Source organism: Callospermophilus lateralis, chromosome 3 (assembly GCF_048772815.1).
Source record: "Callospermophilus lateralis isolate mCalLat2 chromosome 3, mCalLat2.hap1, whole genome shotgun sequence".
Taxonomy (NCBI): domain Eukaryota; kingdom Metazoa; phylum Chordata; class Mammalia; order Rodentia; family Sciuridae; genus Callospermophilus; species Callospermophilus lateralis.
In genome coordinates this window covers 94,701,753-94,728,250 of record NC_135307.1, presented here as the reverse complement: position 1 = coordinate 94,728,250, position 26,498 = coordinate 94,701,753, and the positions used below count along the sequence as shown (strand labels likewise).

At 37.8% G+C, this 26,498-nt stretch overlaps 1 protein-coding gene across 1 annotated transcript in view; it reads left to right on the top strand.

The window, feature by feature from the left end:
• The window catches only part of Shc4 (SHC adaptor protein 4), a 137,593-nt gene that overhangs the window by 28,869 nt on the left and 82,226 nt on the right, over positions 1–26,498 (top strand). The window contains exon 2 of the mRNA XM_076848556.2: positions 7,426–7,496. Coding sequence (XP_076704671.2) covers positions 7,426–7,496 — 71 coding nt within the window. The remainder of the gene's footprint in view (positions 1–7,425; positions 7,497–26,498) is intronic.

Below are 26,498 nucleotides of genomic sequence, written 5' to 3'. Positions count from 1 at the left end.
TTAGGATTGGTCTATCAATTTCTGTATAGAAACCATCTGGGATTTTGATAGTAGTGTGTTGAATCTTCAGATCAGTTTGAAAGCATTGCTATCCTAACAATATTAAGTCTTCTGATCCATGAACATGGTTTGCCTTTTAATTTATTTAGCTTTTGAATTTTTCAATAATATATTGTAGCTTTATAAATGTTTTGCATTTATTTTCTTAAATTTATTCACAAATATTTTATCTTTTTTTCTATTGTAAGTGAAATTGCTCTCTTAATTTCATTTTGGATTGTTCATTGGCTTTGTGAATAAAGTCTGATTTCTGAAAAACCAGAAGATCAATTTCCTAAATGGTAGTATAGGACTAACGTGAGGAGTTTGGGCCTCATTCTTCTATAGGCTAGGTAGTTTCAAGTTAGGTCTAACCTAGCTACTTTCTTATATATGGATTAATTCACTCATTAGTAGTTTTATTATTAAGCATTGAGTTTTTGACCTTTATGATTGTTCTTTGGGGGGAAGTCTAAATTAGAGGTTTAATTTGGAAAGGGGGTTAATATTATCAAAATCTTTAATATGACTATTTATATATATACATCCTGTTCTTTCTCAAAAGTTACTTCAAGCCACATCTAACTTGCTCGTCTCAGGAACATTGTTGAGTCAGGCTTTACACCAAGTAAACAATGAAAAAATAACCATTCCTGTTTTAAAACAGATACAAACACATTGACAAAAAAGTACCATAAGGGCAGCTGAAGTTTTATAAAAGAACTTCTATAAATTCAGGCAGTATATAAAAGTGGGCCCAGAGAAGTGAGTGGTCATGCTGGTGGGCAGAGAGGAGAGGAAGAGGGGAGGTTTCATAGAAGTGACTTTTGCCTTTCCTTGTGAATGATACGTAGGAGTTGCCAGATGGATGTGGTTAAGAAGGATATTTCAAGATGAATGGGCAGAGGAAAGCGAAGTTCTGGATCCAAACAAGTTGGTGATTCAGCAGAATAACTGGGGTGTAAGATTTAAGGGCAAGAGAGGAAAGAAAAGGCTGAAGATTTCAGCAGGGATTGGACAATCAGGGGGCCTGGCTATCATGTTAGGGAAGCTGGATCTTTTCCTGAAGACTGATGTTTTTTCTAAACAATGAGCTGATCTCTACTCTGCTTACCAAAGACATATAATTGAATTATTTTTTTGTCTTGTTTTGTACGGGGATTGAACCCAGGGGCACTTTACCACTGAGCTGAGTCCCCAGCCCTATCTATCTATCTATCTATCTATCTATCTATCTATCATTTATTTGAGACAGAGTCTTTCTAAGTTGCTTAGGGCCTCACCAAGTTGCTAAGAACTTGTTATCCTCCTGCCTCAACCTCCTGAGGAGCTGGGATTACAGGCATACACCACCATGCTCGACAGTGGGTTTGTTTTGATAGATGTTAGGGGTATTAAGCAGTGGAGGCTCATGTACATGGAATAACCAAGTGTGAGTTCCTTGGTTAGAATCGAGTGAAGTGCCGCAGTCTGGCTGGGCACAAAATCACGAGCCACTCACAGCTTTGTAGATTCAAACAGCAATTCTTTATTCCTGATCTCACACCGACACTCTACAAAACATGTTCTGGGGCAATCCACGTTCTGGGGGAAAATCCCAAATACTCTCTGAATCCCGGGAGAACTCAACGGGAACTCCAGGAGCGGGCAGGCCTGAGGCAGCAGGATACGCCCTATTCCCAGCTGGGAATACCTTAAACCTGGAACCGCCCTAAACCCAAGGAGAGCCCTAAACCCTGATCCGCCCTGGTCCTTGAGCAAGGTCACCTTACATGCAATGTCACTGCAAAATTTCCAAGTCTAGTCCATTTCCTCGAGTCCTTCCTCTAAGCAACATGGGGTACCCTGGCAAAGACATTGTCATACCTACCTGGCTAATGGCTCTCAGCAGTGAAGGAGAGTGCCCACACTAGGATCATGAAAACTGGGGCAAGGTATGGAGTTGAGGATGGAAGACAGGGCAGATTGGAGCAGCTATATGGAGATTGAAAGGATGGGGTTTAGCTCCACATTGGACGAAGGACTGGAAAGAAAGGGAGTTTTCTGGTTTATGTAACTAGAGAGGCAGTGACACTATTGGCTAAGATCAGAAATGTAAATTCAGGAATAATTCAGTGTATTGAATTTTGAGATGCAAGTAGAATATTCATTTTCTTATACCTACCTAGAGGTGGAAGAGAGCTTAGGCTGAAAATTTGTGTGCCATCAATCAGCACTATGTAGCTCTTGTGGCCATGAGTCTACATGCTAGGAATTCATTTTCTTGGCCTGGAGTTGAACCTGGGAATCAGTTTTTAAAGATTCCCTAGTGATTCTTATATGCATTCAGGATCGAGAACTACTGGTGGAGGCTGAGAAGAGAAGGAAACATTGTTTAAAGAAAAGATGAGGTGAGGGGTAAGTAGCAAAGGGGACTGAGAAGGAGTAGGCAGAAAGGAAAGACGATAAATCACAGAAAATGTTCTCATAAAAGCCAAAGAAGGGGAGCGGTTCTGAGGGAAAATAAGAGTAGGTGGAGATCCACACTTCACTAGAATGAACCAGGAGGAAGTAGTTGGTTTGCTCAGGAGGTTTCAGGGGTGTTAAAGCCAAAAACTTACCTATGTTGAGTTGAGGAATGAATGCAAAGTAAAGAAATAGAGACAATGTCTCAAGGTTATGTAGGAATGTCCTTCCTTATTGGCCTTCCTTTGAAAAAAAAAAGACAAGAAGTTATTTAAAGAAGCTGAAAATCCACTAGTATATTCTTGCCAACTACCTAGTATATTCTTGCCAACTAGTATATTCAGTGGCCTCTACCATTGTTGAGCATTTATTGCATGATGGTCAGACCTTCATTATATCATATTTGATTATATACTGTTATTCAGTATTTAATTGTTTCATAGCTGTCATTCTTCCTTATCTGATTACTCTTATTTTAAAAGTGCATGGCCTAGACCTTGAACTTCTTCTGCATAATATTCTCTCATACTTTGAGAATGGGGAAGGTACATTCGTAAGAAGAGAACATGGCATTAATAAAAAAGGATTCAACAAACTATATTGTTATATTATATATTGTGTTCATGTACCAATAAGTAACAACAAATCCCGTCAGTATGTACAACTATAACATACCCGTAAGAATGTGGGGGAAACGGGATTTAAACAGGATTTAAGGTGAGGTGGTAAGTTTGCTTGTTTATTTCATTTTAACTCTAAAAAATAATACTACATACTTATTTTTTAAAACATATCCGTGCAAAAGTGTAAAGAAAAAAAAATGAAAAGCTGCCTCTTCCCAGCCCAGAGGCAGCCACTCTTAACAGTTTATTGTAGAGACTGCGGACGTTCTTTCTGAGGATATGGGGTGTATCTTTTTTCCATAGGTAATATCCTTGAAGTTACCATTCTCTGCGAGTCAGATGTGATGTTTTCATAAGTTAGTTATCACTCCTTTTCTCTGAAAATCCCAGTAATTTCACAATTGGAATGGATTGCCCCAGATATACACGACCATAAATTGACTGTTCACTTCTCTCTGGGAGCAAATGATTGATGCTCAGAAAGTACAAAAATATTATTATTGTGGTGTGCAGAGAGGGAGTGAGCTGGGAGTTAGGTAAGCCACCTTCTAGGTGCTGAATGGGAAGTTGCCTTTGCACTGCCAAAGCTCTGCCTCTTTCTCACCAACCCTACAACCTCTGTGTAAAGGTCTTTAGTGTCCTTTCCTTGCTGCAAGATCAGGTATTAGGGAATGTTTTCTGTCTCCTGTGCCGCTCCTGCAGTCCCCAGAGCAGCCTGAACTTACAACTGCTATCACATTGTGGCCCTCAGTCTTGTCACTGTGTTACCGGGGTCAACAAAAGGAGGAAAGTGGGAGCCACTGGACAACCTCTTTTCTTTTCACTCCTGTTATACTGGGTCCCAGCAATGGGCAGTTGTCCCTAGAATAAACCCTAATTCAGTTTCCGTGAATAAATGAAACTGAGCTAGGCCCTTCCCTTGAATAGGCTTTAATTTCTTCTTCTATTAAATGAAGTTAACAACAGTGACTCACCTCATAAAAAACAGAAGTCATTTCTTTCCATGGTTACCTGTCTTTATGAGGCCAGGTTTCTTAAGAACACAGATCTGTTCTTAAGATCTTATGCAGATCTGCATTTAATAAATGAAATGAAAATTATTGTCATCTCTAGTTTGTACCTAACATATTGAACTTCCACTCCCTCAGGCCTTGATATTCAGTCACTCTGTTAATGCATTTATCAAGTATCTAAACAAAGAAGTGGGCAGGTTATTTCCATGAACCCTACCTCCCTGCATCTTCACAGCAATGGACTATGCTCGGAAGACTTTTCACCATTCCTGTTCTCCTTGTTCATTTCCCCAGATGGAGAGAACTTCATCCCACTCAGCTTCCTCACCGCCTTTACTCATTGTAAGGTTCAGTAGAGTTGAACACTAGATGCTTTCTGGGTTCTTTCAGCCAGTGTTATGGATACCCACTGGGTGCCTAGCACTGTCCAAGGTGCTAGGATTATGGCAGTGGTTATGGTCCTTCCTTTTAGGATGCTTGAAGTCCAAGAAATGAATAAGCAATTGCAAATAAATTCAATTATCCTTCAATGACACAAAGGTCACAAATAAAGCTATGGAAAAGAGTGGCAGGAGGGAACCTATAAAATAGTGTCATTTGAATTAAAACCTGAAGGAAGAAGAAGACTCAGACCTGCAGAGCAAATGGGAAGGTTTTGAGAGAGCAGAGGGGTCAAGGCCCTGCCTTTGGGAAGAGTGGAGTGGATCTGAGGGAAAGGAAGGAGCCAGTGTGGCAGCAAAGTGCGTAGGGAGAGAGGGACAATGATGGAGTTGGAAGGGTGAGTAGGGCCAGGAAACACAGGGTCTAGGGGCTATAGTAATGAGGGGATTTTGTTTGTTTGTTTTGTACTGGGGATTGAACCCAGGAACACTTTACCACTGAGCTGAGTCCCCAGCCCTATTTATTTATTTATTTATTATCTTATTTATTTATTTATTTGTGACAGAGTCTTCCTAAGTTGCTTCCAGGCCTCGCCAAGTTGCTAAGAACTTGTGATCGTCCTGCCTCAGCCTCCTGAGGAGCTGGGATTACAGGCATGTACCACCATGCCCGACAGTGGGTTTGTTTTCATAGATATTAGGGGTGTTAAGCAGTGGAGGCTCATGATCTGGTATGGTTTTTGAAAAATCACTGTGACAGAGAGTGGAAAATGCAGGTGCTTGGTCACTTTTTCAAAAAGTGTACACTGATAAGCCTTGCCCGACCTTCATGATTTACAGCCGCAGGAAAAGATGGCATACACTTCTGCACCAACAAGGTATTCTGGGGGAATTGGAGGTGTAGTTATAAGTACTCTCCAAATTTCATGGGGAGTCTATTCTTTCCAGAACCAGTACTGTAGGAGGCAGGGCAACAGGGGCTGAATTGGGTTGTGGATCAGAAGAGGGTACTGAAAAGCAAAAGAAAACAAAGCAACCAATGAGGACACATAGATGATCTTTTTGATTTACCTTGATGTGGAACTTGAACCCTTGTTCTGAAATGGACATTTCTAAATTTACCTTTCCTCTCCTAATAAGCCTTATGGTTCATTGAATATAAATCTCTAGACCTCACTTACTTCCACGTGGTACCCAAGCCTTGGGAAGGTTAAGTGTGATTGGACAGAACAAAATATCCAAGATGTTTCTTATGTTGATGTTAGAGACTCCAAGAGGGGCATGATTAACGGGGGTCTGGCTGAGAACATTTCAGCCAGTGTGTTCTCCCCAATATCAGGGTCAAGGCAACACTTGTGCACTGAGCTGGTCTTAGGATGCAAATCTAGAGAATCTGCTCAGAATACTACATGGACTCTTTGGAGAGAAACATCTCCCCCACCCCCAGCTTCTGCCATCTTTCCACAGTGCTTTTGCCATATCCAAGCAGAGGGAAGCTAGAAGGCTTCCAAAGGAAAGCTAAACAGGAAACATATCATTTCCAAGGAGCTGACAGAACACTTTCAATCAGACTGCTTGGTTCTTATAACATTTCCAAATCACTTCTCAGAGAAACACTCTCCCTAGTCAACCAAGGCTCTGCTAAGAGGATTTCCTCCCACGGCCTCACCTGGCAAAGCTACACAGAAGACTAAGTCTGTATTTCTAGGCTTCTTTTCTCCACAGGATCCAGGATTCAATTTTCAAACTGTCAACTTGTTATTTCCTGGCTATCCCACCAGTGTCTTACAGTCAACGGGTCCCAAATGAATTCATCATCGTCCTCTTCCTGGCTTTCCTGTTTCTGTTGATGGTATTACTGTTCCCTCTGCTCTCCTGACTGAGAAAGTCTGAGTCATTCTTGACTCATCCTTCTCTCTTATTCTCTATGTCAAATCAACTACCGAACCCTGTAACATCTATTTCCGTGATGACACTTGAATGGGTCCCCTCCTCCCTATTGCGGCCATCCTTCCTCCATGTGGGTTGTCAGTACCTCCATTTCCCACAGGAACATCCTAACTTATTCCCTCACTATTAACCCACCCACCTTCACACTGCTACAGGCTTCAGCCTCCTCAAACCCAGATTGCATCAGGCTGTTACCAGCAGCCAGACATGGCTCCCCACTGCTGCCACATTAAATACACACTGTCTTTTAGCTTCATATGTCACAATTCCTTTTCCAATGTTCCACGTTCAAGTTAAAGTTACTATTGTTATGGGACATGGTATGGGACATGACTTTTTTTTTCCTTGAGCTGCTTTATTATTTCAGTGATCTTGCAAAAGATGATAAAATTGTCTTATGATACTAATTTCTGTGTTATATATATATATATATATATATATATATGCTAGTTAGAGCTTCTTTGAAGATTGGACATTCCTATATTATCTGTCTCACATTTTTTTTGCTTCCTGTAATGTTCAAGAAATTATGCATAGTAAGCATCTAGGAGCTTTACATGTGTGAAATAATTCAGCTTTTACAACAATTGTATTTCCATTTTACCGATGACAAAACTGTGATGCAGAAAAGTTAAGTAATTGGTTGTGATTCCCTAATGAAGAAATGGCAGAGACAGGATAAAAATTCACCCCATCTGGCCCCAGAGCCCACACTCTTGACCACCAAACTCACATTCATCTCTTTTACCTGCATTCCTGGTATCAACCATTTGCATTTTGCTAATGTTTTGAACTGAACTGAAGCGTAAGGCACGTGTCTATTAATGATCAGATAGATCAATGGCAGATGGAGTGTGCATATGTAACTTGACATCAGGAGCTGATTTAAGGTGCTTCCCAGGAAGTCAGTATTTAGCTAAGATACAACTTTGTGGTATTTTTGTCCTACTTCTTCTTATTTTTTTCTTATTCTAGTACATGGGCTGTATTGAAGTGCTGCAGTCAATGAGGTCACTGGATTTTGGAATGAGAACCCAAGTTACAAGGTAAGAGACCAAAAATTATGGGGAGGTTTAACATCTATAGTTTAACATCACAACAATTTCTCCTGCAGGAATTTCATGCAAGCTTTCAAAGTCATTATGGGTTTTTATCCGTATGGCTAGAAGGTAGAACATACCCCAGTGACCTTGCATCTCAAGTGGCTTTATCTCATCATGTGAAAATTACCCAACTGTGTGGCAGAGCATCTGTGTTCCATATGAGGACTAGTAAGATGATTCAGTCTACAGAAATAGCTGGTTTCCCAGGTACCAAAGTACTTAAAATTATGTCTGGAAATAGGACATTACAGAACCTCAGACCTGTCAAAGAGGTAGCTAAAAATAAGAGCAGGCAAGAACTTTTAATATAAAAAAATCCCAAGCTGTCTCCATTTATGCCATTCCTGACATGAAAGTCGGTCTGAGTCTTGCTCCTTTTTGTATAGTGAGCTAGATGAAAGAGTTGAACCCGAGGGGAGCCTTTATCCCCCCAGATAGCTTATGGGAAGAAATCAATCTTTGTTATGTAGAGCTCAAGTAAAAGATTGAAATACAAGGCATGGTTCATTATAGCCAAGTTCAAAGCAAGGAAGTAAAGGAGAATATGTGGGAGTGAAACTGGTAACTGGGAACGCTGTGAGATGAGAGCGATGAGGTGAGGGGACTAGGATTGACAAGTGGTTTAGAATGGAGACTTGTGCATCTGTGGTAGATGGTGCTGTGTCTCAGAGGTGTGCCTATCTGGATCCGTGGGTGCTACCTGTTCTGAAGGTGAAGGTTCTTGTTGCAAAGAGAGGAACTTGTTCTAATGCTCATTCCATGGAATTCTAGGCCTAGAAAAGGATCCTGTGATCCAAAAATTTGAGAAAGAACCTTATTGCTTTTTAGGAGAATCATAACGTACAATGATATATTAAGAACTCTGAGAGGTCCTGTGCAAAATTAACTTTATGCCGGGTGTGGTGGCTCATATCTGTAAGCCCAGCAGCTTGGAAAGCTGAGGCAGGAGGATCTTGAGTTCAAAGCCAGCCTCATCAAAAGCAAGGCACTAAGCAACTCAGTGAGATCCTGTCTCTAAATTAAATGCAAAATAGGGCTGGGGATGTGGCTCAGTGGTCGAGTGCCTCTGAGTTCAATCCCCAGTACCCCACTCCCCCCAAAAGAACTTTACCTCAAATATTTCTAAACTTATTTGACCCAAGAATCTTTTTTTCCATATAATATAAATAAAAAGGGGCTGGGGTTATGGCTTAGTGATAGAGCACTTGCCTAGAACATGTGAGGCAGTGGGTTCAATTATAAAAATAAATAAAATAAAGGTATTGTGTCCATCTACAACTAAAAAATTTAAGAAAAAAAATATAAATAAACAATCCTTGCATCCCTAGGGTTCCATGGGATGCACTTTAAGAAATGCTGATTTGATACTCCGCCTTTTGCAGCATTGAAATTTGTCTTTGCAAATTTCTAACCAATCCTTGGTATTTGATCTAGAGTCAAAGAAATGAAGTAAAATCCTGGATTTTTGCTTGCTTGTTTGTACACTTGATACCTACCCCATACCTAGAGCATGGAAGAGCTTTAGTGGATATTTATCAAATCAGTGCAAGTTCCTCTTGACTCTACTTGCAGTATTTGGAGATAGCTATCACTTTCTTCTCTATATCTTCCCTTTTGCATTTTTAGCCCCTTCAATAATCCTTCAAGTGATGTGGGGTCTGGACTACTTTCCACACAGTTAACCCTATTTTGGAAATGTTTTAAGCTTTATATCATTTTGAAGATCCTTCATCTGAGAAAACCCTTCCTATGATTGATCTCCCAGGTGTCTGGGATAGGGGCACAGGACAAAGGAATGTCCACTTTCTGGACCTGAGTGCTATGATCTGGGTGTACCTTTTCCCCAAAATTCTTACATTGAAACTAATTGCTAGTGTGAGCATATTAAGAGAGGAGGTCTTTACTAGGTGATTAAGTCACAAAGGCAGATCCCTGGTGAATGAGATTAGTGCTTTTATAAAAGAGGTGAAAGGGAGCTGCTTGCCCCTTCTGCCTTGTGGAGATGCAACAAGAGGCTCCCACCTATGAAGCAGAAGCCAGACACTGATTCTGCTGGTGCCTTGATCGTGAACTTCCCAGCTTTCAGACTGCAAGAAATTAACTCTTATTATTTACCAATTATCCACTCTAATGTAGTTTGTTATAGCATCAGGAATGAACTAAGGCACTGACAGCGACTTTTCTCAGTTCATTCATCCATTCATTCATTGACTCATTCTCATTTATTAAAGTATTTATAGTATGTCCATTAAGTGCCTGAAACTGTTCACGAACTAAGGATCCAGCAGTGAGTAAGAAAATGTCTGCTCTCATGAAATTTACATTCTGGCTGGGAAAATGGACTATGGCAAGGAAATAAATATGAAATAAGCTTTTAGGTAGTAATAAGTGCTATTACTAAAACAATAATTCTGAATAAGAGGATAGATGTGTAGGGACTGGCCTTTTAAACTTTCTTTTATTTCTTAGTTATAAAAACACTGCATGTTTACTCAGAGCTTTGGAAATTAAAAAATATGAGAGAGGAAATTACTTATAATCTCACTTAGAGATAATGTCTATTAACATTTTATGTTTTGGAATTTCTTTCCAGTGTTTTTATTCTATGCATGAGCTCACAATGATTTTTTGCAGAAAATATGAACCATATTATATATTTCTTCCATATTAATCATTTTCCTATTGCTCCAACTTTTTTCTTTACTTTTCTTTCTTTCTTCTTGGTATCAGGGATTGAACTCTGGGGTACTTATTTTACTGAGTCATATCCCCAGCCTTTTTCATTTTTTATTTTAAGACAGGGTCTCACTAAGTTGCTTAGGGCCTTGCTAAATTACTAAGGCTGGTCTCCAACTTGCAATCCTCCTGCCTTGGCATCCCAAGTTGCCAGGATTATAGGCATGTGCTACCATGCCCAGTCTTTAGCTCCCATTTTTATTATATATATATTTTTTTATTATATATTTTTATTATATATTATATATATACACACACACTTAGAAATGGTAAATTTTGTTTTACATATATATAACAAAATTTACCATTTATATATGTATAACAAAATTTACCATTTCTAAGTGTGCATTTCAGTGGCATTAAGTATGTTTATACTATTGTACAACAGAGGGAAATGGCTATGGACATTATCTGTCCCCAGCATCAACATTTTGGCATGTAGTTTGGTAGAAGTATGAAGGAGTATGCACCTTCTCCCAAGAATGGATTAAAAAAAAAAACATTCAATGAGTCTCAGCCTAGGAGAGGGAGAGATTGATTCGGAGGGAGGTCTGAGTTTTAAGATTCTCTTTGGTAGCCTGGGATCTCATCTGCTATGGGGCTTGAAATCTTTTTTTTTTTAATTAATTTTTAAAAATTTATATATGACAGTGGAATGTATTACAATTCATATTACACATATAGAGTACATTTTTTCATTTCTCTGGTTGTATACAAAGTATATTCACACCAATTCATGTCTTGATACATGTACTTTGGATAATGATGACTATCACATTCCACCATCATTTCTAACCCCATACCCCCTCCCTTCCCTTCCCTCCCTTCTATCCTATCTAGAGTTCATCTATTCCTCCCATGCTCCCTGCCCCCACCCCACTTGAATCAGCCTCCTCATATCAGAGAAAATATTCAGCATTTGGTTTTTTGGGATTGGCTAACTTCACTTAGCATTGTCTCCTCCAACTCCGTCTATTTACCTGCAAATGCCATGATTTTATCCTCTTTTATTGCTGAGTAATATTCCATTGTGTATAAAAGCCACATTTTTTTTTATTCATTAATTTACTGAAGGGCATCTAGGTTGGTTGCACAATTTAGCTATTGTGAATTGTGCTGCTATAAACCTTGATGTGGCTATGTCCCTGTAGTATGCTGTTTTTAAGTCCTTTGGGTATAGACCGAGGAGAGGGACAGCTGGGTCAAACGGTGGTTTCATTCCCAGTTTTCCAAGAAATCTCCATACTGTTTTCCAGATTGGCTGCACCAATTTGCAGTCCCACCAGCAGTGTGTGAGTGTGCCTTTCTTCCCACATCCTCGACAGCACTTATTGTTGTTTGTATTCATAATAGCTGTCATTCTGACTAAAGTGAGATGAAATCTTATGAATAGTTTTGATTTGCATTTCTCTAATTGCTAGCAATGATGATGAGCATTTTTTCATTGTTGATTGATTGTATATCATCTTCTGAGAAGTGTCTGTTCAGGTCCTTGGCCCACTTGGGGCTTGAAATCTTGAGGTTGATTTCCATATGAAAGGCCATCCGTCATTCACCTTACGTCAGAATCATGTACTAAGCTTCCCCTTTCCAGCTTCCTGAACCCCTTCACTGGGGTTCTTCAGGCTCCTCTCACCTTGATGTCAGACTGGCGCATTCAGTAATGTGCATATCTCAGAGCCATGAAAGTTGCTGCCTCCGAGCAGATGGCTTCATTGTTCATATGTGATCAGGTTAAAAAAAAATGGTTCACTTTCCCTATAGCCTCTATTTCCCACCGTACTTCTCAAATATTTAATATTTTTCTTTTCTTTTAACTTTTCCTTCTTTCCCCTTGTTCTACTTCTTTAACCTGTATGTGTTTTGACATTTAACAAATATTCAAGTTACTTTATTATGATTTTCATGGATGTTATCATTTAAACATTATTGTTAAATCAGGTTTCCAACTTTTTTATTTAAAATTTTATCTGTTCTCAAAGTTTTCTCGTTTACCACATTGTCCTGTTCAGTACAAGACAAAATTTTCAGTGAGCCAGTTATAATTTTGAAAGAAAGAATTTTATTTTGTGTGATCACACACAGCTATCTCTACACATTTTCTATCAAACATGATAATTCAGATGTGAGTGCTGATAAATTAGTGTAGCTGAAAGTCTCCATTACAGTACAAACAAATGGGGGCTGATGTCCCTCCCATAGTAAATGTCTCACCATCTCTAGGTTGCATATAATAGACAACAACGTGACATCCTGGTAATGAAGAGGAGCCACAGTTAAGATGTACCAAGAGGATCCCCATCTGAAACAGAAGAGAGACGGAGACTTTATGATGAACTTTTTGCCAATTGTCTAAGTGGTAAATCCATAGGAATCAGAACACAGAAGGTACTCACACGAGGGCAGAGAAAAAGAAAAGGACAAGAGGCCATTTTCTTTCTCAGTAGTTCCCCAGATTACACCCCATTCAAACCTCTCATCACACTTCTCTACCTTGACTTCAGGTAGACAGGTGGAAGTCATGCTGAAGATGAGAGACATTGCTTTCTCCTGGAAGACTGTCCTCGTGATTTTAGAAGCAAAATTAAAGAAAGAAAACAACCCTCATTTGATCCAGGTTGAGAAACACACACACACACGCACATACACACACACACACACACACAAAAAAAAAAATCAGGTGGTTGAAACCTAAAGCCCAGCTTCCCTCCCTTGAGTAACCCACCACATCATGAAAAGATGCCTCCATGGTGTGTCCAGGGGGGACCTGTCTTAGACACTGAAGGAGGAATAGATACATCAGGGTAAACCCAGTAAAGGAAGCCGTGTGATGAAGCTTGACTTCCAACCTGAATATCAGAACCTCATATTTTGATTCCCAAAGAATCATAGAGGAAATATGTAATCCATCACCACATCACCACAGTGCATATTCTACACCAAGGTGCAGAGTCAACTGTTAGCAAAGGGAACTCCAGACCCTCACTTTACTCCTTTGTCCTCTTTCAGTATTTGGTGCCTTTGAAACTCATATTTATTTGGTAATAAAATCAGCCAGGCTTAAGTGCAAGGCATGCAGCACTGGCTCCCAGGGCAGCTAGGCACAAGTGGCTCACAGTGGCTTTGCTTTATTTGCACACTCGCCATCCCTGGGGTTCTGTGAAGGAAAATGGGGAGCTTCCAGAGAATAAGTGGTGAGCGCTCCCTTTTGGGGTTCTGTCTTAAAATTCATTTTCTCTAGCTGATCATCTCAGGGTGCACATTGTGGTTTATCTGCCCCATTATGCCATGGGGGGAAAAATCTCTTGAGTAGTGTTGTTTTTTTGGAACTGCTGCTATAGACAGTAAGTAGGCTGTTTGGGTCATTTGGTACTAGGTAAGGCAACAAGGAAGCAGAGATCATAATTCAGAAGATATTATAATTGGACTAATTTCCTGTTTGTATATAATGTTATTGCTCCTGAGCAATGATTCTGAAAATTCAATTCACTAACTTGAAATTTTTGATTTTCTAGCTTCAACAGGACATTAAAGGTAGCTTTTCAGAGACTCTCTCTCTCTCTCTCTCTCTCTGTGTGTGTGTGTGTGTGTGTGTGTGTGAGAGAGAGAGAGAGAGAGAGAGAGAGAGAGAGAGAATAACCTTTTGATACAAAGCAGATCCAAGGTACAGCTGAACATTTTCATAAGGTCTGGTGCATGTGGGTTTTAAGATTTGTAAACATTAGGAAGACAGGTATTCTGTAGAGATCAAATATCTGTGTGTTAGGTGATTACATTAAGATACCCATTTGTTTAAAAACAGCCTGGCATTTATCCAAACTTCCTGAGTGTTACAGGATCAGGATTGTTGAGTATGTATATCTCTGCCTAAACCTTGGAGTAGTTGAACAGCATATGGTATATTGATTCTGTGCTGACTTAGGATGAAACCCAGGAGTAGGAGTAGGGTTGCAGTTCAAATGGCATGCTAAATGAGAACCTCCGGAGTGGAGATAAAAGAATGAGCCTGTCAGGCAGGGGAACACACCCCAGGAAAGAGTTTTAAAGTTCTAGTTTACACCAAGGATTGGAAACAGGCATTGTGGCTAAGATGGAATGTACATGGCTGGTTAAAACAAATCCCAGTGTTCGTTGCTCAGAAGAGTATTAAGACTTCAGTAAGGATCTGGAGTCCCAGGGTCAGGTTCATGACCTTTATCAGCCTTTAGAACAATAAGCCATGCAATGAAACCTAACATTCATAATTAGTATTTCCTAGGTGAGCACTGGTATAAGTGGATATATTTAGTTTCACACGTTTAGATGTCAGGAAGCCTTTGCTGGATGTTTGACGTGGCACATGTGTGAGTATGCAGACAGTGACTGCTTCCCCCCCCCAAGTTTCTCTGTCCTCCAATTCCTCACAATCTATTAAAGGCTAAGATCTCACTTCTCAAATACTTGAGATAAATAAAACAGCCCATTAACTTTCTTTTAGAAGTCTTCAAAGACCTAACTAAAAAAAAAAAGCATGTCTCCAATCAATTAGAAAAGATTCTTACAGTGTGATGGAGTTCTGTGCAGAGAGAAGGTATGAAAACCAACTGTACCCTTGTCCTCTACTCAGTGTATTCCACATGGCAGGTGCACAGTGATTATTGGAATGAACAGATGTAAGATTAAGAAGTGTACTTAATTATACTTCAAATGTAAATGTGGTACATACACACCATGAAATACTATTCAGTCATAAAAGGGATGAAATCCTTTCATTTGCCTCACCATGAGTGGAACTGAAGATCATTAGGTTATATGAAATAAGCCAGCCACAAAAGCAAATACCATATGATCTCACTCATGTGGAATATGAAAAATCTAATCTCATAGAAGTCGAGAGTAGAATGGAGGTTACCAGAAGAAAAGCAGAGTAGGGAGAAGGGAAGGAGGGGTGGGGAAAGATTGATCAATGGGTACATTGATCAATAGTTATGGTCAGATAGGAGCAAGAAGTTCTGGTGTGCTGTTGTTGCATAGTAGGGTGAGTGTAGATAACAATAATGTACTCTCCATCTCAAATTCAGAGGAAAGAATTTTGAAAATTTTTACCATAAAGAAATGATACATGCTTGAGGAAATAGATATGTTTAAGCTGATTTAAATATTACCTACTGTATGCACATATCAAAATGTCACCTCATTAACATGTCTAGCTTGTTTTTCTATAACAGTTAAAATTAAAGTGGAAAAATTATTTTCAGTACAATAACAACATCACTCTGATCATCATCATTGCTAATGTAAATCCTATGGGGTCATCTCATTCTTAAAAGTTTTTCACTTTTTTTTCCTGATTATGGAAAGTAAATCTGGTTTATTGTGCAAATCAGTAAATGGAATTAAAATAGAAGAAAAACAGACAAAACACTGAGATAACCAATAGTAACAGTTTGAGATATAGTTTTTCAATCTACAAGCTCATAGGGGAGCATGTGATGCATATTAATTGATAAGCTGTTTTTGCCATTTATTGTGCTCATTTTCTAAGGCATCAAGTCTGAGTAGTAATTCTTTGACCTCAGCTTTAAGGTAAAAGGAATAATTTTAAGTGTATCCATTTGCCATAAGTATATATTTATTGATTCTTTTTGGTTTCGAGTAATAGAAAAATGATGGCCTAGTTTAAGCAAAAAGAGAAGTTTCTCTTTTTTACTTATTTATTTATTTTATTTTTTGCTACTGGGGATTGCTGTACCACCTAGGTACACGCCTGACCCTTTTTATTTTGAGGCAGAGTCTTGTTAAGTTGCCAAGGCTGGTCTTAAACATGAGATCCTTCTGTCCTCGGCTCCTGAGTCACTAGAATTAACAGGTGTGCACCTCCAGGATTGCCCAGAAGAAATTTCTTGGAAAGGTTATTGGGGTAGCTCATGGAACCCGAGAAGCAGTGAACAATCAAGCAAATAAGGACCAAGGTCAGGGCTTCCAATGCCTCCTCACACCCCCATCTCTGACTCTCTCAGTTCCAATTATCAAATTCTCAGGAAGGCTGCTGATAGTGATTGGGGCCAATTTCTGAACCATTCACCTTTGTCCAGGATGGCGTTGTATTGTGGCAATATGGCAGTTCCATGGTAATCATATACCGGGCAGGGTGGAAGATACAAGCTGTAGGAAGAAAGGGAAAGGGAGGGGAAGGAAGAGGAGTAGTAGGAGGGGAAATGCTAGGAAGATAAAAGTCTTATAAAATAGCGGTAGTAAAAAATAATTTCCATGTCAAAGGGAAAATGAGACATCATATCAATTTCTTTGGGCACTTTAAAAAAATAAAATAAAGAAAATTGAGACTATTTAAATCATCCCTAAATGCTACACTAAAATCTCATGCTTGCAAAATAGTTAACTCAATTTTTAATGTTATCATAGCAGTGCATTAATTTTGGAACATACAAACTTCACTGCATTTTTATGTGGTGGTTGGACATTTCTGTAAATTTTGAGAATCCATGTCTAGGTACTGTGTATATTTATGTCCCTTTTATAGGACTTAGGGCATGGCTTTAAATATTTTTAGAAATTTATTAAATGGTCATAGTTTTTGTTCCATGACAAACTATTTAAAGTATATCTATATTTTACTTGTTGAGGGACTCCTTGGTCAGGAATGAAACTCCCAATTATAGCATCTTTTCCTTGGAAAATATGATGCACTTTATGGAGTGGTTTCTAAAAATATGTTGCAGCTAAAAACAGGGCTGCTGATTTATCCATGTTCATCTCTAGAAATCTGTAGGTATTTATCTTACAAGCACATACCACAAGCAGGTTATATACACACATTCGCCAACCTAAGGCAGAGAGTTATATACCTGTCCAAGTCCATGTATGGATAGGCAGTGGATGACCTCAAGAGCTTGAAGGGAAACAAATTAATTCAGAGGTTAAAACACATGAATGTTAAAGCCCATGCACGTGGAAGAGACCCAGTATTCTTATACAGTATTGCTGAATGAAACAGGTCCCTCCATTGATGTCTTCCCAGGCCTCCTTTAACATGCAGAACCAGATGAGAATGCATTCTTCTATTTTCCTTTTGTGGACCTTTTGGCTTCCTTAAGGCTGAATTTCTAGTTTTGTTTTTGTCAGTGGCCAACCCCTCATCTGAATCATTTTACAGTGCAAGTAGAACAGGCCTTTTGAACCACTGTTCCTGGAATCACCAATGCTACAGTTGTGTCAGAGCTTTCTGAGAAAGCCCAGTGTGCTCCAGAGTGTGTACGGCCTGGATGGGATTTGGTTCCCTAAGGTCCTATTTCAATGAAACAATCATAAAGGCATCCTTTGTCTTTGGGCTTAAAGGTTCTCCCTTGGAAGTTTGAGTCAGAGACTGGTAGGTTTCAGAACCACAGTGCCTGAAACATAGTTGGATCAATGAATATTTATTGATTAATGGGGAAGTTTCAATGTTTCTCAGACCTAGATCACATATTTGGAAATGATCCTGGAGGTTTTGAAGTTTCCATGGTTACTGCTGGTTAGAGAAAAGCAAAGACCTAAAGATCTAAAACATGGGATCTGGAATTCTGAATCTGGCCAAATTGCAGGATGAGAAGCTCATAGACAATTGGATCAGGTAACTTGCTCCACAATACAGTGTTTGGCTATGGGCACTATACACACACACACATATGTATGTGTATATATATATATATATATATATATATATATATATATATATATATACACACACATACACACATATACATTGTATATATATATATATATACACACACACATACGTGTATATATATATACACACACATATATACATATGTATATATACAAAAGAATGTATATGCACAAAAGAATAAAAATAAAATCACTGAAGATACTCAGTTTGGTTCAGACAGCCTTGAGGTCCAAGTTGATTCAGAGGAAGTTTCTCGATCCACATGAAATTGGCTGAACTTCAACTTATTTGTTGTTGAAGGAATAACTTCAACTGTTAGCAGACAGTTGACAGAGAAGTTCATTATTAACTAATAGCTACTACCATTAACAGTTTCATCACAAATTCGACATTTAGAAATAGTAATCCTGTTGTAAAAACAGGATTATTGAGATATAGAGAAATTAAGGAATTTATCAAGGTCGCCTGGCAAGTCCAAAAGTAGTAGAGCCAGAAACCTGCCTCATTCTTTTGCACTATGCCTCAAAGTGAGAGAATTTTAAGGAACAAATCTTAGGGAAATGCTAAAAGCCAGAAGTAACAGAATAAGAAGACGTTTAATCCTCAGTTTTGAATTTGGCCTGGGTTTAAATGCCAGATTCCTCATTAGTAAGTTCTTTCTGAAAGGGCTTCATAAAGAAACTAACAAATGTGTAGGTCAGGATACTTTAATGTCCTTTTCTCTACTAAGGGAAAAAACAAAGTCTGCAGTTCTCATTCTAGTATGCAGGACTCCTGAGGAAGAATGTTGGACTCTACTCTGGAAGTTTTGAATCAGGAACATTCATGTGTAAGTTCTCAGGTGATGCTGATGCAGCTGGTATGTGGACCACACTTTGAAAAATCACAGGTTCCAGCCTATCAAGTGTCCAAATGAGGTCTCCAGTTAGATCATAAATCACATGGAAATCTTTTATTTTTTAAACAAATCACCCCCCAGAAAATCCCCAAAGCATCTTGAAGTTTTTATTTTTAGGAAAGGAAAGCAGGATACTAGGGGAATGCTAGAGCCATTTTTAATTCTTCTACTCTCTAAGAACACAGAGAAATTAATGATATAGTTCTGTTTTAGTCAGCTTTCTGTCACTATGACCAAAGGCTTGACAAGAGCAACATAGAGGAGATGTGTATTTGCACATGTTTGAATAATAAGGGGACAGGTCTTTTTGAGTCAGATTACCTGTGCCACTTATGAAACATTCTCTGACAATGACTTTTTTTTCCCTGTTGTCTGTATAACATAGATTTTTTTTAACTAAAAATTTTTAAATTGAGGCATGGTATTTTCACATCTTCATGGGACATATTATGATAATTTGATACATTTATGCAATGTATAATCATCAAATCAAAATAATAAACATTTCCATCTCTTCAAACATTAATTATTTTTTTGTGTTAGGAATTTTTTTTACTTTATTTTTAACGTTTTTTTATTAGTGCATTATAGTTAAACATAATAGTGGGCTTCATTTTGACATATTCATATGCATAAAACATAACTGGCACCATTTCAATCCCAAATATTTCCCTTCCCCTTTCCTACCTCCCTGTCCTGATCCTCTTCTTCTACTCTATTGATTTTCCTTCTATTTATTTATTTTTAATTGGTGCATTATAATTATACATAAAAGTAGAATTTATTGTGATATATTCATACATATACCTAGCATAGTTTGGTCAATTTCATCCTGTAGTTCCTCCTTCCGATTCTTTATCCTTTTCCCTAAATCCCCTTTCTCTTCTCTGCTGTTCTCCTTTCTATTTTCAGGAGATTCCCTTTTCTTTTAATTCCTCATTTTTTTTCTAGCTTCTGCATGTGAAAGAAATTTTGACATTTGATTTTCTGAATTTGGCCTATGTTTCTTTTTTATAATTTTATTTTTAAAAAATTTAAAAATTGATTTGTTCTAATCAGTTATATATGATAGCAGAATGCTCTTCATTGTACACAAATGGAGCACAATTTTTCACTTCTTTTTTTTTGTACATAAAGTAGGGTCACACATTTGTGCAATCATAGATGTACCTAGGGTAATAATGTCCATCTCATTCCACCATCTTTCTTACTCTCACTCCCCCTCCCCCTTCCCCTTTGCCCCATCCAAAGTTCTTCCACTCATCCCATGCCCTCCCCACTATGGATTAGCATCCACTTATCATAGAAAACATTTGATCTCTGATTTTTTGGTTTTGGCTTACTCCACTTAGCATAACATTCTCCAGCTCCATCCATTTACCTGCAAATGCCATAATTTTATTCTCTTTTAATGCTGAGTAATATTCCATTGTATGTATATACCACAGTTTCTTTATTCATTCATTTATTGAAGGGCATCTATTGAAGGGTTGGTTCCACAGTTTGTCTATTGTGAATTGTGCTGCTATAAATATTGATGTGGCTGTGTCCCTGTAATATGCTGTTTTTAAGTCCTTTTGGTATAGACCAAGGAATGGGATAGCTGAGTCAAATGGTGGTTCCATTCCAACATTTTTAAGGAATCTCCATAATACTTTCCAGATTGGTTGCACCAATTTGCAGTCCCACTAGCAATGTATGAGTGTGCCTTTTCCCCCACATCCTCACCAGCACTGATTGTTGTTTGTATTCTTGATAACTGTCATTCTGACTGAAGAGAGATGAAATTTTTAAAGTAGTTTTTATTTGAATTTCTCTAATTACTAGAGATGTTGAACATGTTTTCATACATTTGTTGATAGTGGGCTATCTACTAAGGGACTTTGTTTATTCCCTTAGTAGAGAAAAGGACATTGTATCTTTTGAGAAGTGTCTGTTCATTTCCTTAGCCAATTTAATGATTGTTTTTTTTTGTTTGTTTGTTTGTTTTTGGTGTTGAGTTTTTTGAGTTCTTTATATATCCTAGAGATTCGTTATGTGCATGTGGTAAAAATTTGCTCCCATACTATAGTCTGTCTCTTCACCTCATTGTTTTTTGTGTGTGTGTGTGAAAAGAAGCTTTTTAGTTTGAATTCATCCTATTTATTTATTCTTAATTTTCTTTTGTGCACTTTAGGAGTCTTGTTAAGGAAGTCAGAGTCTAATCTTACATGATGAAGATTTGGGCCTACATTTTTTTTTTTTTTTTGTTTAGCTTTCTGTAAGCATGGGATTGTTACTTACTTATTTATTTATATATAATAGCAGAATGCATTACAATTCTTATTACATATATAGAGCACATTTTTTCATATCTCTGGTTGTATACATAGTATATTCACACCAATTTGTTTCTTCATACGTATACTTTGGATAATAATGATCATCACATTCAATCATCATTAATTACCCCATACCCCCTCTGCCCTATCTAGAGTTCGTCTATTCCTCCCATGCTCCCTCTCCCTATCCCACTATGAATCAGCCTCCTTATATCAAAGAAAACATTTGGCTTTTTGGGACTGGCTAACTTCACTTAGTATTTGTCCTGTTTCTTAACATGTTCTCAAGTTCCATACATTTACCTGAAAATGAGGTAGTCATTCTTTTTTTATGGCTGAGAAAAATGCCACATTTTCTTCATCCATTCATCTGTAGAGAGGCACCTTGACTAGTTCCATAACTTGGCGATTGTGTAATTGCACTGCTGTAAACATTGGTATGTGTGTATCACTATAGTATGCTTATTTTCGTTTTTTTGGATAAATACCAAGAAGTAGTATTTATAGCTGCGTGATGTGGTAGTTTCATTCCTAATCTTTTGAGGAATCTTCATATTGCTTTCCAAAGTGGTTATACTATTGGTGCAGTTCCACCAATAATGCATGAGTGTACATTTCCTCCCACATTTTCACCAGCATTTATTATTTGTGTTTTTGATGACTGCCATTCGAACTGGAGAGACATGAAATCTCAGTATAGTTTTGATTTGTATTTCCATGATTGCTAAAGATATTGAACGCTTCTTAATGCTGGCCATTTATATTTCTTCTTTTGAGAAATGTTTGTTTAGTTCTTTTGCCCCTTTATTGATTAGGTGGTTTTTTTGGTGTTAAATTTTTTGTGTTGTTTATGTATACTGGATTTTTTTAAAATTCTTTTTTTATTATTAGTTGTTCAAAACATTACAAAGCTCTTGACATATCATATTTCATACATTTGATTCAAGCAGATTATGAACTTCCATTTTTACCCCGTATACATATTGCAGATTCACATCAGTTCCACATACTGCCATATTAGTGTCTGTTGTATTCTGCTGCCTTTCCTATCCTCTACTATCCCCCTTCTCCTCCCCTCCCTTCTCCTCCCATCTTCTCTCTCTACCCCATCTACTGTAATTCATTTCTCTCTCTTGTTTTTTTCCCCTTTCCCCTCACTTCCTCATATATGTAATTTTGTATAACAATGAGGGTCTCCTTCCTTTACCATGCAATTTCCCTTTTCTCTCTCTTTCCCTCCCCCCTCTCGACCCTGTTTAATGGTCATCTACTTCTCATGCTCTTCCTCCCTATTCTGTTCCTAGTTGCTCTCCTTATATCAAAGATGACATTTGGCATTTGTTTTTTAGGGATTGGCTAGCTTCACTTAGCATAATCTGCTCTAGTGCCATCCATTTCCCTGCAAATTTCATGATTTTGTCATTTTTTAGTGCAGAGTAATACTCCATTGTGTATAAATGCCACATTTTTTTATCCATTCATCTATTGAAGGGCATCTAGGTTGATTCCACAGTCTAGCTATTGTGCATTGTGCTGCTATGAACATCCATGTAGCAGTATCCCTATAGTACGCTCTTTTAAGGTCTTCAGGGAATAGTCCGAGAAGAGCAATAGCTGGGTCAAATGGTGGTTCCATTCCCAGTTTTCCCAGGAATCTCCATAGTGCTTTCCTAATTGGCCGCACCAATTTTCAGTCCCACCAGCAATGTACAAGTGTACCCTTTTCCCCACATTCTCGCCAGCACTTGTTGTTGTTTGACTTCATAATGGCTGCCAATCTTACTGGAGTGAGATGGTATCTTAGGGTGGTTTTGATTTGCATTTCTCTGACTGCTAGAGATGGTGAGCATTTTTTCATGTACTTGTTGATTGATTGTATGTCCTTCTCTGAGAAGTGTCTGTTCAGGTCCTTGGCCCATTTGTTGATTGGGTTATTTGTTATCTTATTGTTTAATTTTTTGAGTTCTTTGTATACTCTGGATATTAGGGCTCTATCTGAAGTGTGAGGTGTAAAAATTTGTTCCCATGATGTAGGTTCCCTATTTACCTCTCTTATTGTTTCTCTTGCTGAGAAAAAACTTTTTAGTTTAAGTAAGTCCCATTTGTTGATTCTTGTTTTTAACTCTTGTGCTATGGGTGTTCTATTAAGGAATTTGGAGCCCGACCCCACAATATGTAGATCGGAACCAACTTTTTTTTCTATCAGACGCAGAGTCTCTGATTTGATATCAAGGTCCTTGATCCATTTTGAGTTAACTTTTGTGCATGGCGAGAGGAGGGGATTCAGTTTCATTTTGTTGCATATGGATTTCCAGTTTTCCCAGCACCATTTGTTGAAGATGCTATCCTTCCTCCATTGCATGCTTTTAGCCCCTTTATCGAATATAAGATAATTGTAATTTTGTGGATTGGTTTCTGTGTCCTCTATTCTATACCATTGGTCCACCCGTCTGTTTTGGTACCAGTACCATGCTGTTTTTGTTACTATTGCTTTGTACTACAGTTTGAAATCTGGTATCGCTATGCCCTGATTCATACTTCCTGCTTAAAGTTGCTTTTGCTATTCTGGGTCTTTTATTTTTCCATATGAATTTCATGATTGCTTTATCTATTTCTACAAGAAATGCCATTGGGATTTTGATTGGCATTGCATTAAACCTATAGAGAACTTTGGGTAATATCGCCATTTTGATGATGTTAGTTCTGCTTATCCATGAACAGGGTACATTTTTCCATCTTCTAAGATCTTCTTCTATTTCTCTCTTTAGGGTTCTATAGTTTTCATTGTATAAATCTTTCACCTCTTTTGTTAGGTTGATTTCCAAGTATTTCATTTTTTTGAGGATATTGTGAATGGGGTGTTTTTCCTCATTTCCATTTTAGAAGTTTTGTCTCTGATATACAGAAATGCCTTTGATTTATGTGGCTTGATTTTATATCCTGCCACTTTGCTGAATTCATTTATTAGTTCTAGTAGTTTCTTTGTAGACCCTTTTGGGTCTTCTAGGTATAGAATCATGTCGTCCGCAAATAGTGATAATTTAAGTTCTTCTTTTCCTATTTTTATGCCTTTAATTTCTTTCGTCTGTCTAATTGCTCTGGCCAGTGTTTCGAGAACTATATTGAATAGAAGTCGTGATAAAGGGCATCCCTGTCTTGTTCCAGATTTTAGAGGGAATGCCTTCAATTTTTCTCCATTCAGAATGATGCTGGCCTGAGGCTTAGCATAGATAGCTTTTACAATATTGAGGTAAGTTCCTGTTATCCCTAGTTTTTCTAATGTTTTGAACAAAAAGCGATGCTGAATGTTGTCGAATGCATTTTCTGCATCTATAGAGATGATCATATGGTTCTTATCTTTAAGTCTATTGATGCGGTGAATAACATTTATTGATTTCCGTATATTGAACCATCCTTGCATCCCAGGGATGAATCCTACTTGATCATGGTGCACAATTTTTTTGATGTGTTTTTGTATCCGATTCAGCAGAATTTTATTGAGGATTTTTGCATCTAGGTTCATTAGAGATATTGGTCTGTAGTTTTCTTTCTTTGAGGTGTCTTTATCTGGTTTCGGAATCAGGGTGATGTTGGCCTCATAGAATGAATTTGGAAGAGCTCCCTCTTTTTCTATTTCCTGAAATAACTTGAAAAGTATTGGTATTAATTCTTCTTTAAAGGTTTTATAAAACTCCGCTGTATACCCATCCGGTCCTGAGCTTTTCTTGGTTGGTAGTCTTTTGATTGCTTCTTCTATTTCATCCATTGATATTGTTCTGTTCAAATTGTGCGTATCCTCCTGACTCAGTCTGGGCAAATCATATGACTTAAAAAATTTATTGATGTCTTCACTATCTTCTATTTTATTGGAATATAGGGTTTCAAAATAATTTCTAATTGTCTTCTGTATTTCTGTAGCATCTGTTGTGATATTGCCTTTTTCATCCCGTATGTTAGTAATTTGAGTTCTCTCTCTTCTTCTCTTCGTTAGCATGGCTAAGTGTCTGTCAATCTTATTTATTTTTTCAAAGAACCAACTTTTAGTTTTGTCAATTTTTTCAATAGTTTCTTTTGTTTCAATTTCATTGATTTCTGCTCTGATTTTAATTATTTCTTGCCTTCTGCTACATTTGCTGTTGTTTTGCTCTTCCTTTTCTAGGGCTTTGAGATGAAGTGTGAGCTCATTTATTTGTTGTTTTTTTCTTTTTTTGAGGAATGACCTCTAGGCAATGAATTTCCCTCTTAAAACTGCTTTCATTGTGTCCCATAGATTCCGATATGTTGTGTCTATATTTTCATTTATCTCTAAGAATTTTTTGATTTCCTTGTTTATGTCTTCTGTAACCCATTGATCATTCAGTAACATGTTGCTCATTTTCCATGTGATGTAGGATTTTTCCTTCCTTCTTTTATCATTGATTTCCAGTTTCATTCCATTATGATCAGATAAAATGCATGGTATTATCTCCACCCCTTTATATTTACTGAGGGTTGCCCTATGGCATAATATATGGACTATTTTTGAGAAGGATCCATATGCTGCTGTGAAAAAAAGTATATCCACTTGATGATGGTTGATATATTCTATATATGTCAGTTAAATCTAAGTTATTGATTGTGTTATTGAGTTCTATAGTTTCTTTATTCAACTTTTGTTTGGAGGATCTGTCCAATGGTGAGAGCAGTGTGTTGAAGTCACCCATAATCAGTGTGTTGTGGTCTATTTGTTTCTTAAACTTGAGGAGAATTTGTTTTATGAATGTCGCAGCACACTTATTTGGTGCATAAATATTGATAATTGTTCTGTCTTATTGGTGAATGGTTCCTTTTAACAGTATATAATGTCCTTCCTTATCCCTTTTGATTAACTTAGTCTTGAAGTCGATTTTATTTGATATGAGGATGGCCACCCCTGCTTGCTTACGAGGTCTGTGTGCATGGTATATTTTTTCCCAACCTTTCACCTTCAGCCTGTGTATGTCTTTTCTAATCAGATATGTCTCCTGGAGGCAGCATATTGTTGGATTTGTTTTTTTAATCCATTTTACCAGCCTATGTCGCTTTATTGGAGAGTTTAAGCCATTAATGTTTAGGGTTACTATTGATATATGGTTTGTACTTCCAGCCATGTTTGATTATTTATCTTTTTTTTTTTATTAATTTGGATCATTTCTCCATAATTAGCTTTCCCCCCACCCTCTGGCTTTACTGAGATACTTCCCACTGTTGGTTTTGGTTATTGTTTTTCATTTCTTCCTCGTGTAGTGTTTTGCTCAAGATGCTTTGCAATGCTGGTTTTTTGGCTGCAAATTCTTTTATCTTTT